The following is an 18,542-nucleotide window of genomic DNA, read 5'->3' as shown; positions in this document are numbered from 1 at the left end:
GGTTTGAAGATATGAGGAATGAGCAAGAAAGAGAGTTGAGAGAGTCAGAACAAGAGTGAATGAAGGAGAATTGGATAAAGAGGGAGAAAAAACTGGATGGGGGAGTGGAAGAAAAGATCAGCTCAGGTCAGCTGATGTTAATGGCGCATTGAAGATCATGTTCTACAGTGGTCTGAGATTTTTACTGTTCCCCTTTTAATAGCAGCAAATGGCCTTAACATCTGTATTCCCACTTACCTAAGAGAAGAGAAGAGAAGAGAAGAGAAGAGAAGAGAAGAGAAGAGAAGAGAAGAGACTAAACAGAACAAAAGATTGATTGGAAATGAAAAGCATGAAATAACAAAATGAACAGACACAAAAACAGTAACAGCAAAGAGCCCTAATTCAACTAATGAGAAGCCCAGCCCTCCCAGACTGCTTTGCAGGTGTGTGTGGGGGCAAATAATGTGCTGGCAACCTCATTATGGCATTGTACTGCCACAGTCCTACGCAGTGGAAGCATCTTGACCGAATCACAGCCTGAAAAGACCAGAGCGCTAAGCAAACGACAACTGAGATCCTGTCAATTAAAAGTGACAGTGGTGGTTTTGGCTGTGCCTTAGTCTGCCTAACCCAGTCAAACAGAGGATTTAAGAAACCAACAAGGACTGGGGCTGAAGCAGAACTCTGGCTCTTAAAATGGGATGAAGTTTGAGATCAATTTAAGCATCAATATAAAAAAAACAAAGATCTGTCAAAAGCATGAGTTCCTGATTGGACGTGGTTGAAGCAGCTTATAAAAATGTAAAGGGAGCCACAGGAGATTGTTTATAGACATCATGGTTATAAACAGTAAATATAAACATGACTATAAAAATGTAGGGATATTGAATTAACCTTTCCATATTCATCTTAGGGTTGATGTACATGTGCGTGAAACCTGTCGTCAACTGAAAGTATGACTAACAAGACAAAGAGTCTACTGCCATGCTAGCTGCTCTACGCAGACTGATGCTTTGAGCTAAATGTTAATGTCAACATGCTAGCAGGCTCACAGTGCCTATGAAAAGGAAGACAAAGTAGTAGACAAAATGAAATGATGAAATTCTGACCTAATGATGGCACTATCTGAAAAGTTAAGAGACCACCAAAGTGAGTACAATTAGTCCTAAAGAGGAAATATAGGTCGGTACCAAATTTCATGACAATCTAGTGAATATTTGTTCTGACATTTCCCACAAGGGTTAATCCTCTGGGGACCGAGAATGTCTGTACAGAATTTCATGGTAATCAATAGTTATTGAGATGTTTCAGTCTGGACCAAAAAGTGGACCAACCAATCGATAGATCAATACAAAATTTCCATTCTTAGACCCACACCACTAGTCTGGCTAAAAAATAAGAAATTACCGACAATGGTCCAATTATTACTAAAACCACACAATTTATGGCTTTTTCTTGCATTTGCACTTCTTTGACTATCTATCACAACAAGCAAAGAATTTGTTTCTACCTCTCATTTATGTACATTTCTTTCAGATGTTCAGAAGGATCGTGTAAACATCTCCCATTCCTACTCAGCTGAGGATACACTGTTATTCATTAAGACAGCAAGATGGAGGTTCTGTTGGTCAAAGTGTATGCTCCTGATGCTTTTTCTAGAGCTGTTTGCAGTGTGTAAGCATGGTTCCATAGGTAAAGGTAGCGTCGTACCCTGCACACATGGGCTGCACTTGCAGAAAACATCTAATCAGACACAGGAGCGCTCGTGTACCTAAACTGCGCACACATGTCCGTTTATGCCAGAGTGTGTGAAAGAAACGAAATGAAAAACAGAACTTTTCTCACACCGAAGACTTTTTATTCACTTTAAAGAAGAGCCCTGTTTAGCCTGTCTGCCCTTCACCCCCTCAGTGTTACCGCAATACCACACCAGATAGCACAAATGTGATACCATAGTACACAAGACTAGAGAGCCTGATACCACACACACAATCACAGCCAGCAAGAGAGAGGGGCATGGTGCGGGTCTCCTGGGTAAGAAGCAGGCTTTTTTTTCCCACACTTGATGTCGATCATATAGGGTATCCAAACCACAGAGCACACTTATGTAGGATGAAAAGAAAGAGGGACAACTGATTGCTGGAATGAGTAGAGAGAGGACAGACAACAATAGGTTCATTCTGTGGCCCTCAGGGGAGATGAAGAAAGAAGTCATTCTGGGTCCTGTTTTTCCTGCTCCTTTCTACCCCGCCTGTACTTGTTTGGTTAATGTTTTCTGTTCAGTCACTGTGTGTATGTGTGTGAAAGTGTCTGTGTGTGTGTGTGTGTGTGTGTGTGTGTGTGTGTGTGTGTGTGTGTGTGAGATTATGTCTCTGTGTGTGCTGGACATGTATTTGTATCTGTGAACATATGGCTACATGACTATGCATGTAAGTGTATGTACAGTGCTGCGTTAACGCGTTGGCATGCAAGCTTTGCCTTTGTGTACGTATTCATGTACCTATTTATACTGGCCTCTGCGTTGAACAAATTTGTTTGCTCTTTATAACCAGGTTAGATGTTCTCCTCGGGGTCTTTTTGTTTTTTGAACAGTATGACTAACTCGAATCAGCTCCATCTCCAGCTTCAACGACTCAGTATACTGGACTGATACTGAGTCCAATATCAGTGCCTGAGGTCAGATATTGGTCTGAGGGGCCAGGGCAGTGTTTGTGTGTGTGTGTGTGTGTGTGTGTGTGTTTGCATGTGAGAGACTAAGTGACTGATGATTGACAGTTGGCAGATCTGTAAACAGAACAGCAGACTGAAAGACTGACATGTAGACAGATGGACAACTTTAGGACTATTGAAGCCAGGTCATCTGATCTGTTTTTTTGTGAAGGGCCATTTGACCTTAAGAGGACAGATCAGGCCTATCATGGTACCCTCATCACCCAACCAGTTCTCCTGCTGCTCCCCCTTGATGCCCCCTACCCCTTACAGAGACCTATAGCCCTTATCCTCATTATTTCTTTATAGATGTTTGCTGTGAATTTTGCCCACTAATGGTAAAAAAAAAAAAAAAAAAAAAAAAAATCCTCCATTTACTTCCTTAATCAAAACCAGTAATTTGTAACATACAAATATAAGTAATGCAAAAAAGATTTTAAACCAATTTTTACTCAAAAATACCTACAATTTTTTAATGGATGAGCAGATTGGTTAAAACTAATTTAGGAATTTTACCCCATTTCACCCTCATATTGTATTGCCTGCTGCAAGAGATTTATATCCTCACTAAATTGCAACAAATGTGTCCTCTTGTGACGAGCACAGCCCAGAAAATAATTAGGTTATAGACTGTAAAGAAAAGAAAAGAGGGGTGGAATCGCAAAGAGCTGCTGATTATGCACCAGATGTCCCTCTAAGTGCAGGTAACTGAAAAAAAACAATTGTTTAAACAATTGTTTTATGTTGCATATAGCATTTTTAATGCATGATTTTTATCCAGGTTGATTCTCTTATTTCCAGCTCTAGTTTTCTTTTTTTTTTCTGCTCAGTACAATACTCACCCACCTCCTCCCTCACCCTATCACTCACCCTCTGCTTTTGGAGTGAGAATAGTGCCAGGGTGCTGATGGAGGGTCCAGGAGGAGGGGGGTGGGTTGCACTGGCATCCTAAATAGGACTTGTTTAAAGCTTACTGCAGGAGACATTATGGGGCTCCACTCTTTCTAAAAGGTCAAGAGGTTGTGAGATTATTGGAAACCAGAACCTGGACAACAACAACACCAGTGATGTTGATGTGGCCTCCAGAAAAGAAAACATCTAAAACTGAACTTGATAGTGAGTTCAGTTAATTTGGATCATTAGATGCCTAAACCCTGTGTTGTATTAATATCTGAAGATAATATCTCAGTTCTGAAGCGTGTGATCCGTCTCAGCAGTCTGTCACCAGTATGGACTATTTACAGATATGGGTCTGGTAACGGGAGGGACCAACGCAAGGCCAAAATAGGCAACAGCTGTCTTTGTGTCACTATCTACACTAAGCTTAATATACATGACAATCATTCCAAGTCATCACAAACTGAAAGCGTTCCATTTTTCTCTCCTTTTTCTCACTTTCCTCCCCCTCAACTTCCTCACACATTTTAATTTTAACATAACTTATAACTTTTTTTGCAGCAGAAAAAGTTATTTAGCTAACTCTCACTCCTGAATGGCATTACCTGTAATGGCTTTACTCGATGATATTAAATTGGGTCACTAAAGACAACAAGCGCAGCTGCTTTGCACTATTTTTGCTTTGTCTTGATTCTATTAAACACACGGACACACACATGTAAATTCACACAAAAAGCATACACGTCCCAGCGGAGAGGCTTTACTTTGAAATGTTAGGCCTACTGTCATGTCTAGGACATGGCCCAGGGGAAAACATGAAAGGTGATCGGTCAGTTTAGAGAGGCTAGTATTAATGAACGTGGTCAAAGAGCAAGGCAGAAACAGAGGAAAGACATAGCATAACATGCTAAAGGCTGACCCCACTTTACTGAGGTCCTGCTGAGAGGGGGAGAAGGAGGACTGGGGAGATGGAGAGGAGGCAGTAAAGTCAAGGACAGGAGGGAAGATATCCACACAGAAGGAAAAAAAGGAACTAAGGAAACTCCTAACATGAGGATATTGTTTGAAAAATAAAGAGTAATGGATGGAGCAAGGTAGACTCAGTGGGGCTGGGGAGCGAAGAGATGAGCTGGAGCAGGAAAGAGACGTTACGATGTAAAATGGGGAGAAAGAGAGGACGGGAGAAAGAGGGCAAGGAGGGGTTTGGAGGAATGTGAGAGAGGCAGAGAAAGGGGTCAACTCAGGAAGGCTTCCAGCTGCGCTCCCTCCACTCTGATCTTATCTGGCCTGTTTGCTTGGGGTACACCCAGTGCTTCCACACCCCTCCTACCCACTCCGATCTCCAGCAGTCACCCCTTCTCTGTCCACTGTATAGCTCCAACAGGCAAAGAAACCAAGTAATGTCTTGTCTTTTACTTGCTTTGTTCATAAATGCATGTACATACATAAAAATATACATAAACTTGCACATGCAGACGCACACACAGGCACTCAGACGAGCAAAAATCCTGGACAGGAAAGATAAGCATCTGGCTACTTACGCTCCATTTACTGTTGTCTGTCTTTCCGATAGAGGAGGAAACAGAGACAGACAGAGTGAATGTGAAAAGAGAGAGTTTAAAAGTTCAGACATAATTAGACCAAGTAAAATCAGCTGACCTGCCTTGTGAATTAATTGGTGTACCAGACAGACAAATTGTCACGTCTATCTGATTTGATCAAAACATCTGCCTAAAATAAATCAATAGGACATCCTGTGCCAGGAAAGAAGTCTCCTCGACATCTGCTTTTTAAAATGCCCAGTAAGATTCCTGTTTCCTAAAAGTGCCAGGTACAAATGTTTCTCAAAATTCACGTCTGTGCTATTGGCAAACAATAAAGCAGGAAGGCATAATGGAGGATTTTCTGTGAATTATGGTAGTCAGGCCCTTCAGAGGAGGCTGCCATAGAAAGGCAGGCAGTGATAAGAATTATGAAGTAAATATATATGTGCATGTCAATTACACCAGACAAGGAAGATGTTTTTCAACTTAATAAAACCCAAAAAAAAATTTCTGTGCTACTTTAAGAGAAAGTGAATTTTGAAAAAAAAACTATACGAATACTGTGTTTGGTTGTGCTTTAGTACTGATGTTTTCCACCAGCAGAGAAAAATGGTTTAGGGAAGGTTACAGACACAGTATTAGTGACAGATCAGTGGTCAGAACTACATCACAGATGTCCAATAATACGCAAAGCAGCAGCAAGGTCACACTAAATATCATTCAGAATCTGAAAAGAGTCTGGGATTTGGCATCCCTGCAGTCAATCCGTTAGCAGTGGTTAAGCCCGGATCACTCAGTGCCTTGCCTAAAAACATTCAAAGCATCTAACAAATCTATATGCTCCTTTGTAAAAGACTACCAGAAAATACAGTGATCCCGGAAAAAGGTAATAAAGATGCCAAAATATCTGACCTCCCATCTTGATGCCTCTGACAAATAAATCTTAATCTATCTGTATTTTTCTCCTGCCTGTGTGCCGACTTTGTTTCTTCGTAGATGATAACATTGTAACTCGAGCCAACTCTCCCAATTAAAACTAGGTTAGAGAAGTACTTTGCAGTGGTGGTTTTTAACATGTTTTATGATAAGCAGCTTGATTTAGGTCAGGTCTCCTTAGTGGCCTGTTGAGCGTTGTAGACAAGTTCCCTATTTAAGGGACAATTTGGACAGTTACATTTTTGGTTTAATCCTTGCTTTAAAAAACAGCCAGACTCTTTGTTTAGAATTTAAAAAGAATCATATGGGGCTCAGGGCAAAACAGGCAGCACTGCAGGCCAAGATAGTGTTGCAATAACAGCGTATTGGCTTATTGGGACAAGACATAGTACAGATTAAAATGACAGAAAGACACTGAAACAAATTTAAATTAGATCCCATATGTACACTTCAAATATATTTTAAATTCTTTCTGCTCCATTCATCAGAATCACATTGTACATTAGATCTCTCAAACACCTCCCTCCTGGCGCTGTCCTGCTCTCCCTGCTATTTCTACTCATCCCCGTCTTTGTCTTTCTTCCAAATCACACAATCAGAACCACACTGACATGAGAAAACACCCCGAGAAAATAAACAAGACCAAAAAAGGACGTGCTCTGTTCCAAAAGTGCATCCCTGGTTCCTGGATTTAAGAAGTATTAACAGCAAGGAAACAGTGAAAGCACCATAAAAAATTGTGTATGCATCTGGGTGTTATTTGGTGTATGTTTCAGTGAGTGTTTGTGCATGTGTGAAAGTATTTGTTGTCTCTGTTGCCTTGTAAAACTACAGCAGCCCTCTTCTTCTCGATGCAAGTCACGGCTTCAGCACCTGAACCGTGACACTGTGTCAATTAGCTTGTACAGGCACAAAGACACACAAGCAAACACATGTTGAAGTGCACACGATCAGTAGATCACATCCACACACATCCGATGCCTCAACAACTTCAGGATCCAATTCATCTGAACCCTAAATGGATGCAAAAGGACTGCATTTGTGCGCTGACTGTCCAGAAAGCTCACGTGTAAGGAAAGTTAAGAAAAGAAAGTAGGGGGAAATGAAAAATGGAGGGAAAAAGTTTGAATGCAGTCAGAGAGAAAATTAGAGAAGGAGAGGAAAGAGAGATGGTGGACCTGATAGATTGTCCACATGTTCAACCCAGATATTCCATGTGTAATCTGACCTGACTGGACATCTGTGATATACTCTCCCGGCTCCCAAAATGCACTCAGGACTCATTTTATTATGATTCTTGAGTTGAACAGCAAATATGCAGATAAGAAGTCCCTGTAGAGGCTGGCAATGGAGATGGGCTGTTGGATGGTATGCAGAAATGCTGGAACACACACACGCATGAGAAGTACAACACACGTGCGAGGTGAGCCAACACGCAGACCCACACATACAGAGGCAACAGGAATGCAGATGCACACAAACGTTTGCTCAATATGTAAAAAACAGATGGAAAGCTGATAAAAAAGTTTCAACATGTGCAGTATGTTTCAGCATGCTAAGTTCCGCCGACGCCCCCAATCCCCATCTGTGCCTCCGTCTGGCTGAGGCTGTCAGACAGTGAGCAGCGGCAGCAGCGGCAGCGTTCTTGACAGAAACCAAGTGTTTCGATTTAATGGCGGCAAGTCATGGTGTGTGTCCACCACTGCGCACTCATTAACACTTACTTAACACCCATTATCACACTGTCACAGCACAGGCGACCTGCAAGTCTGCTGGTAAACGTGCACACACCATTGTTGGCACACATAAAGATATACATATGAACTTACACTTACACACACGCACACACATCTCTACCCACGCTTGGCCAATGATTGAATCCAGTTGGACAGGGCAATTTTAGTGTAACATTATAGTAATTATGTTCAGATATCCACGCTGCTGGGAAATGACCGCATGCAAAATCTACAAATCAGCGTCAGGGAAACTTCAGAGAGTGAAATGACCCATCAATGGCTTTGGCAGGCTGTTCCACATACAATGAAGCTGATAGCTTAACTGCAGACACTGTGGTTAGATACTACGCAGTAGATGTGTAACACACCCCTGTAAACATGAGAGCAGAGTGACATCTTGGTCGCTCAACTCTTGCCATTTGAGATTTCAAACTTATTGTATTTGAGTTGATTGTGTCCCTGCCTTGTTTTGACTCCCTTAAAACTGAAAGTTGTTTTTTTTTTTTTTAATTGAAAATGCAAATATAATTATTGAACGAATCTTTAATATTTCTCACCCCATAGCTTATAAAGTCTTTGTTCCACTAGTACATTCTCTGTCTCCGCAAAATACAGCTGCCAGTAATCTGCTGCTGTCACTGACGGCTATAAAACCAGGAAATTAGCTTGTTGGATAGAGACACCTGAGGGAGCACCCACTTACCCTGTGAATGTCCCCCTGCATCTCTTCATTGTCTGTTTACAGTATGTGTGATAACCATCTCCATCCCCCAACCTGACTCCTGGCTGAACTTTGGGTTAATGTATACATGCGACGAATGGACTGACCCAGTCTGGAGGTACAGCAGCCTCAGGCCATCCAGATCCCGCAGTCTGCGTTGAATATGCACTCTTCAAATCATACATAGAGCCAAGGAAGAAGAGAAAGAGAGAGATGCATCCCGGGAAACAGAGTCAGAAGTTGAGACATTGGAGAAATAAAAAGAAAAATAAGGGATAAAAAGACAAAGACATGTTTGGAGGTCCAACTGAGAGAAAGCAGGCCTGACACATGTAAATACACCCCCCTTCCCGAGTGGTGGTGTTAACTTGTTGAGAGCTATCTAGCGCTCCGCTCTGCTCCAAAATGCCCTCACCTCCCTCTTATGACAGAATAACATGGACCAGTGATGCTGGGGGCTTGTTCAAAGATTTCAGGTCCAGTTTTACGAGCTTAGCTCTCATTAAAGAGGTGCTGGGAGAGTGACGAGCCTGTCGAGAGGCTTTTAAACTAAGCATGAGCCTGTTCGGCACAGTGAGGACCATCTGCACCAATGATGCCCTGCTTCACCCGCCCCCCCCCGACTCCAAAGAGGAATACTTGATTGCTTATTCCACTCTGTCTGGGAGGGATGGAGGGATGAATGATAACCTCTGCTCCAACTCTGCCTCCCTGTTTGTCTGGGTTCACGTCCAGAGATGCTATCTATGCAATAAATCCAGGTGTGTTCACGTGAGTCCCATTCTGCAGCTGGATTTGGCCTCGCTACATTCCTGCTGGATTAACTGGACTGTAAATGCCAAAGGAAACACAGCTACGGGACTCTTATTTCTGCCAAGCATTATCTATGCAGGACATCTTAACAAATGATGGGATCGAATTAAAGCCCGTTTCCATGCTTTACAGGTTTGGTGAAGCATTCAAATGACAGCAATAATTTTGCTCTCTAAACACAGTTTGAAAGAGAGAATGATCAGGCTTCTTCTGCGACAGATTCTTTCTGTCCTGTAAATACAGATAAATGATGAACAGGTTTGGGCACATACTGCTGTGCAGTGAGCGATTGTTTGACCTCACACTGCTGTCAGCCAGCCAGAGGCCACATGGTGGTGTTAAAGAGTTTTTCTGCTCCCCCATTAAAAGGCTATTCACCTTGTCACCTGCCACATGTCATAATTAAAGAAAACATCATAATAGTTTCCACATTTGGCACTGTGTCTGCTCAGCACAGCTTGGTGAGCTCTTGCCTCCTACTTGCTCTCAACCAGACGATATTAGCAGTTGCTAAAAAATGGCATCCCCTTGAAAATATTCTTGAAATATTTTGATACTGACTGATTATTTGAGATATTCCAGAAATCTATAATGGCCTCGTCATACTTTATTTTAGAGCTTTTTAGGGTTCCCTAAAATAAGAAGTTTATTGCAGTTATTTCTAAATAGTAAAGAGGACATTCTTTAATCCATGCAGTTAATTGTTGCATATGCTTACCTTTATCAATTTCACACACCTACTAAAACGATATTGCCAACAATGCTCATATTTACATATTTTCCTTTTTAAAGTGACATATTATTGACATTATTATCTTAAGTCACTAATTTGTTGAAAAGTTGCATTAAGCTCTAACATTTTTGCTGCGTGTAACGTCCTTCAAGACAAGAACGTCTTTGAATACAAGCACATGTAATATGAACATAATAAAATAATTAATAATTTAAGAAAAACCTTGTAATCGTTCAAAGACCATCTGCTAAGTTAACAGATTCTGTGGCTCCAGAAACACCAAGAATGATTCTGCAGTGATGGTCTTAAATCAATCCAAGACTGAGGACATAAATTATGTCCCTGTGGTTTAGCACCCCACTTGATGCTCTTGATGCACACTGCTGTGCTGAAAACAATTGGTGTTTTGAAATCATGTGCATCAGACAAAGCATTACTGTATGGAAAGCAGTAAATAAGATGTTATTCTAAATCAAGTTTTACTTTGATGTCATGTGTTTTTAAAATGATAGATATCTCATTTTCCTCTGTTCTCTGTCAAAGATTGTAAACATATAAATACTTAATAAAATCCAATTATGTTTTGAATATGCTAAAGTAACATCTTTTTACAGTTAAACTGCTACTTAATACTTCATACAATGCACAATATATCTCAAAAAAATGCAGAACTCTATTACATTTCTGTCTACCTATGGTAATAAGAAACATCATCTGGTCCATGTTTATGTTGGGCATTTGAGAATAATTATTTTTTGTGTATCCTAGCACCACTATATGGAGCTATGCAGGGCATGAGAAAACTCGGCCTTATAAACACTACTTCCTCAGTGAGGAAAATATAAACAGGCCTTTACATAGCTGTTGCTCAATAGCAGGCTCTTTTTGGAAGTAACTATTTCCACTGTTGGCTCAGAGGTGACGTCCTACAATCTGATGCTTAACATGCATGGGAAATCCTTTAAATAAGTCATAATCAGTGTTTCCTCCTTCACCCGCTCCACATCATTTCCCGCTTTGAATGATCTCAGGCACAGCTAATATGACATTATGCCAATGATTGCATCCAGCAATGTTTTCTATGGACCAGTTGTTGTAACTCCCATCGGTGGATGCGTCTGTCTGTTCAGAAAGTTCCTCTTGGTTGTTGTGTCTGTTCTGCGTAACCTGGGCTTCACTGGCTGGCACCTGGCCCTTTGCCCCTCTGTTTGTTCCTGAGGTGCTTGTGGGCCTTCACGGGCTGCCGATTGGCCAGCCTGTGTCCAGCTGTTTGTTTTTCAAAAGGAAGAATGTCGGCCCCGCTGTTAAATACTGTGGTTTCACAAAGCTAACTTTAATAAGAAGGATGATGAGAGACAGAGAGGGGAGGGGTCTGGATGTAGTTTATGTGTGGGTGGGTGAGTGTGCATGTGCTAACCAGTGGTCAAGAAGAGCTGCATACACATACAAATGTATACAGATACACACCTGGAGACGGCTGCACCAGCTACTCTTAAGTTATAACTTAGCCCTATAATGTTAAGTGTTTATTACATATATACAGGATATTAGCAGTTAAGTTTAACATATTATTTTGGCTGCTTAACACTGTTATTTTTCTTATACTACAATTCATGAGGGATCAGTGACTTCCTGTTTACACAGTTGTTTGCTTTTTATTGAACCTAGAAGCCAATTTACACATTACTAGCTAAAAAAGCTTTTAAAAGCCCTCCTGAGTAAGCATTGCACTTTGATAACATTGTTATCTTTACGACGTAAAGCTTAAAAGTATCAACATTTAATGCAGCAGAACCAGAGATCTTGACTTTTTTTTATTCTCTTGAACCCAAACCTATGACCAACTAACTCAGCCTTTGACAGACACAACCATCTCCAAATAATTCCAACTATCCAAGAGGCAGCATTCCCCTCTCCTTCTACAAATAAACCGAGCACACTCGAGCCTTCCAAGATCATCTTCCAAATAAAAACAAGATATCAAGAAGAGACACTAATTTCCATTCACTTCTTAAAATGACTGGAGGGAATAAAAGACACTTCAGCCAAAGGATAGAAGTAACCAAAGGACGCAAGGCTCACCCAGCTGTGCATTAGAGCTGCTGTCCTTATGACAATAGTATCTGTAGTCTGTGATATAGTGGTAAGTAAAAAGCAGGCTGTAAGAAAAGAAGGAGAGAGCGAAGAGGGGAGGGATTAAGCTACTTCATTCCTGACAATGTCCATCATAAGGCAAATCACCAAGCAGAAAGTTATCATTGACACATTCTCTGTAGCTTTACTTAGGCTTCTTTTCCCTATAAAAGCACATTAAAAGCACAAGTACATTATGCAAACGTTATGTCAGGTTAAATAGCTGGGCAAACTCAAATCTGCAAATAAAAACATGGATGAACTGGATGTAGGAGGATTTATTCTGAACTACATCTTTGTCTGGAGCAGAAAAAAAAATGTACACGGAAGAAAAACACCCAACGGACCTTCTCTGAGAAATATGTGTGTGTCTGTGTGTGGGCACGGACACCTGACTGTGTGCAGCAACTGGATAGGAAATATTTTGTATTTTAAAAATTGTATATTTTCTTCCTTGGTTTGAAACCTCCTTCCCCCCTGTAGCATAAATATAATAAGCCACCTGGATTCTCCCTTTTCAGAACTGACTTCATACACCGTGGATTTAAAGCAATGCAGTCAGTCACTGGCAGCCACACACTAAAACATATGCTTGCAGGCATCAAAACTAAAAGGTTTGTGCAAAACACACAAATAGAAACACAGAGTATAAGGAAGCAGAGACTCACACACGTGCACACATAGAGCTAGTTATGGGCTACTCTCCAGTATATTAATACTTAAAGAAACTGCCTACAGCCCATTGCTATAGTGGAGCAAATCTAAATGGGGCCTCTTATGAAAACAAATTTCCTGGGTTTATTGTTTTACAATGGTCATTAATGGATCTTATATGGCCTATTCATTCTTTCTGTGGCGATAGATTGTATAGGTAGCTGCAAGCTTCCTGTCTGATTTATTATGGCTTTAAAAACAAAGTGCAGCCCTGGGGGGTGTCGGCCCCATCGCAAGTCTCCGTCTCCCTAAAAGCTGGCTTTCCCCATCTCCTCCTCCAGGTGGGAGAGCAGGAGGCTGGGAGGGGAGAGCCTCCCCGCTGCCTCCCGGGTGAGAGGTTGATCCCCAGACGGGCCGGTTAACACCAGCAAACTGCCAATGGGCTTCACGCAAGATGTTACACTGTATTTCTCAGCCTAATGAATATTACGCTAATTCAGACTGAGGGAGTATAATTATAACCCTCCACATAAGTAGGGATTTGGAGACAGAATAAATACAAATAGCTGTGCTTGTACAGAAAGCAGACAAGAATTTATATCAACAAATGCATTTGTGTTTGTATATGTACATGTTAAATACATCAAGGCACCCTGCTGTGAGACTGCTCTCTCAAACACACATATATGGGGGGCCTGTGTTCCCATTCAGCGTGTTAATGAGCTCTTATCTGATGGAAAGGGATCTGACCGCACAGCCAGGGGTCTGACCTCTAGCCTTCACATACACTAGAACCAAAGGCTTAGACTTACCTTATACTAACTGAAGGACCTAGCTGTGACTTAGGGCAGAGACTTACACTTGAGGACATGCAACTGTGTTTTTAACTTCAACAAATGCTTAACCGCAAACTATAGGTAATATACTATAATTACAAATCAATAAACAAAATATACTATATCAACAAGGGATTTGTTAATCACTTGTTTGGTCTATAAAATATCAGGAAAATAGAGGAAAATGTCCATTACAATTTCCTAAAGCCCAAAGCGACATCTTCTAATTGGTTGTTTTGGAGGGGCAACAGTCTTAACTCCAAGGATATTCAGTTTACAGTCCTAGAAGAAAAAAGAGAAGCAGTGAATGGGTGATGCCTGCGTTGTTTTAGCACCCTCTCTTGCTGCACAATCGTCAGTGACTGGTGAGTGAGTAATATTGATCGGTGTCTCTGGCATTTCGTTTTTGGGCCCGTGCCCAACTGTCGGCAGACTTGGTGCCCCTGGTCAGCGTCAGACCTGTTAAAGAGCCTTTAAACGCAAATTGCAGAGAGGACAATACACTCCCCCTACACAGGACACATACAGCCCCCACATGGTTCTAATTAGCACAAGGCACCATAAAGGTGTTATGTTCATGTGTTCAAGTAATGAATCTGTGCGTATGTTTGTCTGCGAGCATACGTTGTGTGCGTCTGCTGAGGGAACAGGCGGGTGTTAATTACAAACACCTGAAGCTTGTAAGCAGAGTTGGACTCTGACATAGTTTGCCTAAGCTTTAACGACTGCTGGCCGTGTCATATCTGGGAGCATAAAAGTGTAACAATGCTGTTTCACTGAGGGGGACACGAGAGATAAATGCCCCTGAGTCAGAGCCTGTGGTCAAACTCTATTTATAGACAGTGGCCCTGCTAATCCAGCAGTGACTGAACCAGGGGGTCTTGCATTTAAAAGCACTATTTTCTCTATCAGAAGGAAGTCCTTTAGTCGCAAGTGTCAATCACAGATTCAGCATCATCATTTCCAGTGCTGCTGCGGACATGCTGCCCCCTGTTGGGCCCCTGTCCTCATGCACGCTGAAAGGCGAGCACCCTGATGCAGAGGGCATAGCTTTAATGGCAGAAATGCCACTCATGCTTTGTGGTAGTGCGTCTCTCACACACACATACAGGCATAAAAACCTTGGCCTGTGATCCTGGTGGTGAGAGATTCAAGTTTCAGGTGGCGAGAGTTGTTGCTAAAGGGAGAGAAGAGTCTCTTCTTACAGTGTCGTGTTGAGAGAGCTCTGTCGGCCCCTCAAAGGTTCAGGGACTGATACTCAGGCGCACACACGCCAAAGCCACATGGGACCATGATACAGCTTGTATACTCTCTCACAAGGACACAAGTGGGATGCACATATGTAGGCACAGCTCAGATAAATGCACATAAAAACATTTTATATAAATCACATGTAGCGTACTTGGCACAAACACAAGCGTGCCCCTGACAGTACCCCGTTCATGTGGCTTCCTAAGCCCAAAGTGCCAAGAAAAAGTTTATCAGCTCAGAAACCCTCTTTGAAATAAACACGTTTTATTGAGAAATGTTAACAAGTCTGTATTGAGCAATCTAATTGTTGAGAAATGAAAAAAAAAAAAAACATGTCCACAGGCATTCGGTCACATCAAAGCCACAATAAACAAAATAGCCTTTTGTTTCACCAAAAACCAAACACCATATTTAAAAGACCAGAAATTGAAAAGAGAGAAATTTAAATAGATTTCTGAATAGTTGTGGAGGGATTGTATTTCAGTTCAAAGCAGCTTGATTACACAGCAATTGAGGGAAACTGACAGGGAAATTGGGATGCAAAATCTGATACAATAACATGATCTAATGGAGCACTTACATTAAAATGCACAAGTAGGACAGTGCAGGCTAACTCTAATCAGGCAACCTTTTATAAAAGGTACAGGCCTGATTACATTTCTACTGAGTCATACTTAGCAGAAATGCCCTAAATGTCAAAAGTGGAACCCCAGCAAAGACCTACAACTTGCATTAACAGTATCAGTGGCTTTGGCTCTGCTGAATCCAAAGCAAACAACAAATACTTGCACCAACTTCGCTAACCAGCCAGACAGAGCAAGCAAGCTATCTTGGCACAGCAGACTTCAGACTGAAAAACAGAATGTGTTGAAAGCGGGCCAGAAATTCCACTAGTGAACGCTTTCACCTGTTCTTGTTGTTGCAGGGCTATTCACACCCGGAGACAAAGAGAAAGAGAAAGAAAGAAAGAGGAGCCAGGGAGGGAAATTCACCCGAATCTGCAGAAAATCACCTAAAAAAAATTCAACCTCTGCCTTGAGTTCTTGATACAAAAATTTGGGAGCAGAAAATGTGTGCAAGCGGGTATCCTTTCCTCAGAAACAACGGCAAGATTCCACTTGAGCTGGAAAAAACACACACACACCCTGTTTCTGCAAGCCAAAGGATTTTCTCTGCCCATAAACTACAACTTTCCTTTCCATAGGTGAGGTACAATAGCCCATGTAAACCAATAAATGCACTGCTGATCGGTGGGTCACACCCACTGATGTTCATGCTTCATCAAAATGTGTGGGCGCCTCAGAGTACATGCATCACATCAAATATCATGCCAGCAACTTTGCCCAAAATAAAAGAAATACCATCTTTCTTTAATTCACGGGCATATGGGGGGGGGCTGTGTGTAACAAGATGCGGATCACACACTGTTCTCCACCCCAGGAACTATCAGAAGCCCTGTAATGAACACCACGAGCCAAACGTGGCCAATCTTGGCACACGGCTGCTCCCTCTATTAAAGTGAGCATCCCCCACTGACACAGGGCTGCGGGGCTCAGGCTTGACATCCCAGCCCCACTGATTTGCTGAGTGTTGAGCCCTGCTGTCACAGTACGGGCCCTACACAAGCTTAGGGGTCATAATCCCCCACACAGAAAAAGACACACACACACACATAAAGTATACGCTCTAGAAGTTCAGGAGTGCTGTCAAAAGCATCACGGGCAGAGAGACAATCAGGTTTCATGAGCAGTCGGTCGGGGTTAAACTCTCATTTTCACCTGAGACACAATACTGACTCGTAGTGTATTGCTTGTTTTGTTTACATGTTCTCATAAGTGGTACTAATGTTTCAAAGAACAGACAGAGGTACCTGGAGGACAGGAGCACTCTTGGCCAACATCCCTTGCAGTCCGCATTTTTGGCATCAGCACCACCACTTTCTGCAGACACACACAGCAAATTCCAGTGTAAGATAAGAAATCCCAGTCCCCTCTACACACGGATACGACATATTCTCAATGCTAAACAGTGTAATTGATAAAGTGCGAGTTTTTATTTGGTTTGAGTGGCGTAAGTCTTGTGGGCTACAGAATTGGTCAAATTTATCGAGAGAAAAAAACAAAGGGATATCATTATGCAAAAATTCATAGAATAGAATGAGATTAAAATAATCTCAGTGGCTATCAATAACAATTATGAGATCATAATCTTTTCCCCATTACATATAGCCCCAGAAAAGAAAGGGCTTTCTTCCATTTCTTTTCCAAGTGATTAAATTGTAGGTTTTTGTCTATCATCAGTGTGTTGTCACCCAATAAAGAGCTTTAACTGCACGCTAATTGGCCAGCTGCATGCATGGTCGATCCCTAAGGTCATGCGTTAAAAAGGGACTGATTTTAGGGGGAATCATTAAAGTACAGTTACCAAAAAGTGCCAAGGCTGTGCGTTTGCAAACGTCACTGCATATGTTTCCTTTTTTTTTTTTACGCACACTTTACGCACAGGCGAGCCGCGCGTCTGTTAGAGGTTCGTGTGAACATCGCATATATTTATCAACAACAACTGGCTTTAATTGAATCCACAATAGACGACATGTACCTCCTCCACGAGCTTTCCTATTGAGGTGCTCAGCTCTGGAATTAAGGTCCCATCCTCGTTTAGAAAAGCCCTGTGCGGCGGGTGGAAGATGGACGCTTTGTCCATCTCCATCTGCAGTCGGCTCTCCAGCTGGAGGGTCTTGAAGCTCATCAGAAGACACACGGTGATGGAGCTCAGGGACATCAGCATGCACAAAACGACTGGAAAACCTGGCAGCCACCGCCGGACCGCAGACTTTGGGGCACACTGACACACCGGCTTACTCTCCCCGATAGAGTCGCGGGCTGTATCCATAATGAAATCCTGCTTCAAAGTTCTCTTGGTGAAAAGAAAAAATTACCAAAAACAACTTTTGATTTGTTGGTGTAGTTCTGCAACCAAAACTGTAATGAGCTTCTTTGGACCAACTAAGCAGCGCTCTTAACGCATTCACAAGACCCAGCTCCAGCACACTAGGCTCAGGGTTCAAAGCGCTGTCTTAAATTAGTCTTGGAACAAGGGGCAGCAGCAGTGCGCACCGGGTTTACGCCACGCACCGACGGGAGCGATCTGGATGCCAACCAGAGAAGAAGCGCCTCCTGACTCGCAGGTCGGTGTTTCCTGTTGGGGAGTATCCGACACGGATGTGCAAGTGCAACTGCCAGTGGATCCGATTGTTTGCCTCCCTAAAAGTTGCACGTTCAACTAGTTGAGATGCGCCCGCCCTGCGGACCACGTGGGAAGCTGCAGATTGACAGCTGAGTGAGACTGCGAGGGTTTGGCTTGGCTCATTACTGATCATCCCCAGGGACATCAGTTTGTAGGAGAAAGGTCCGTGCTGCCGGTATTATTTCTCACCCTCATTTCCAAAACCCATTATAGTCGACTGAATTGTATATGGACAACGGGAACCGTGGTTGAGGGCCGTTTGCCCTGTCAATGCAACAGAGTGGGAAATTTGCTGAGTAATTCATTAAAATAAAAGCACAAGCGGGCAGTTATTGCTATAGAAACTGAGTC

At 42.3% G+C, this 18,542-nt stretch overlaps 1 protein-coding gene across 1 annotated transcript in view; it reads right to left on the bottom strand.

Moving 5' to 3' along the window:
* col23a1a (collagen type XXIII alpha 1 chain a) overlaps positions 1-18,269 on the bottom strand; it is a 115,780-nt gene extending 97,511 nt beyond the window's left edge. The window contains exons 1-2 of the mRNA XM_040120815.1: positions 17,544-18,269; positions 16,816-16,885 (exon numbers count right to left, since the gene is read on the bottom strand). Of these exons, the coding sequence (XP_039976749.1) occupies positions 16,816-16,885; positions 17,544-17,837 (364 nt within the window). The 5' untranslated portion in view covers positions 17,838-18,269. The remainder of the gene's footprint in view (positions 1-16,815; positions 16,886-17,543) is intronic.
* Between the last annotated feature and the right edge of the window lie 273 nt (positions 18,270-18,542).

Source organism: Xiphias gladius, chromosome 23 (assembly GCF_016859285.1).
Source record: "Xiphias gladius isolate SHS-SW01 ecotype Sanya breed wild chromosome 23, ASM1685928v1, whole genome shotgun sequence".
NCBI classification, from domain to species: domain Eukaryota; kingdom Metazoa; phylum Chordata; class Actinopteri; order Istiophoriformes; family Xiphiidae; genus Xiphias; species Xiphias gladius.
The sequence above is the reverse complement of the archived record's forward strand: the minus strand, read 5'-3'. Positions and strand labels throughout refer to the sequence as shown.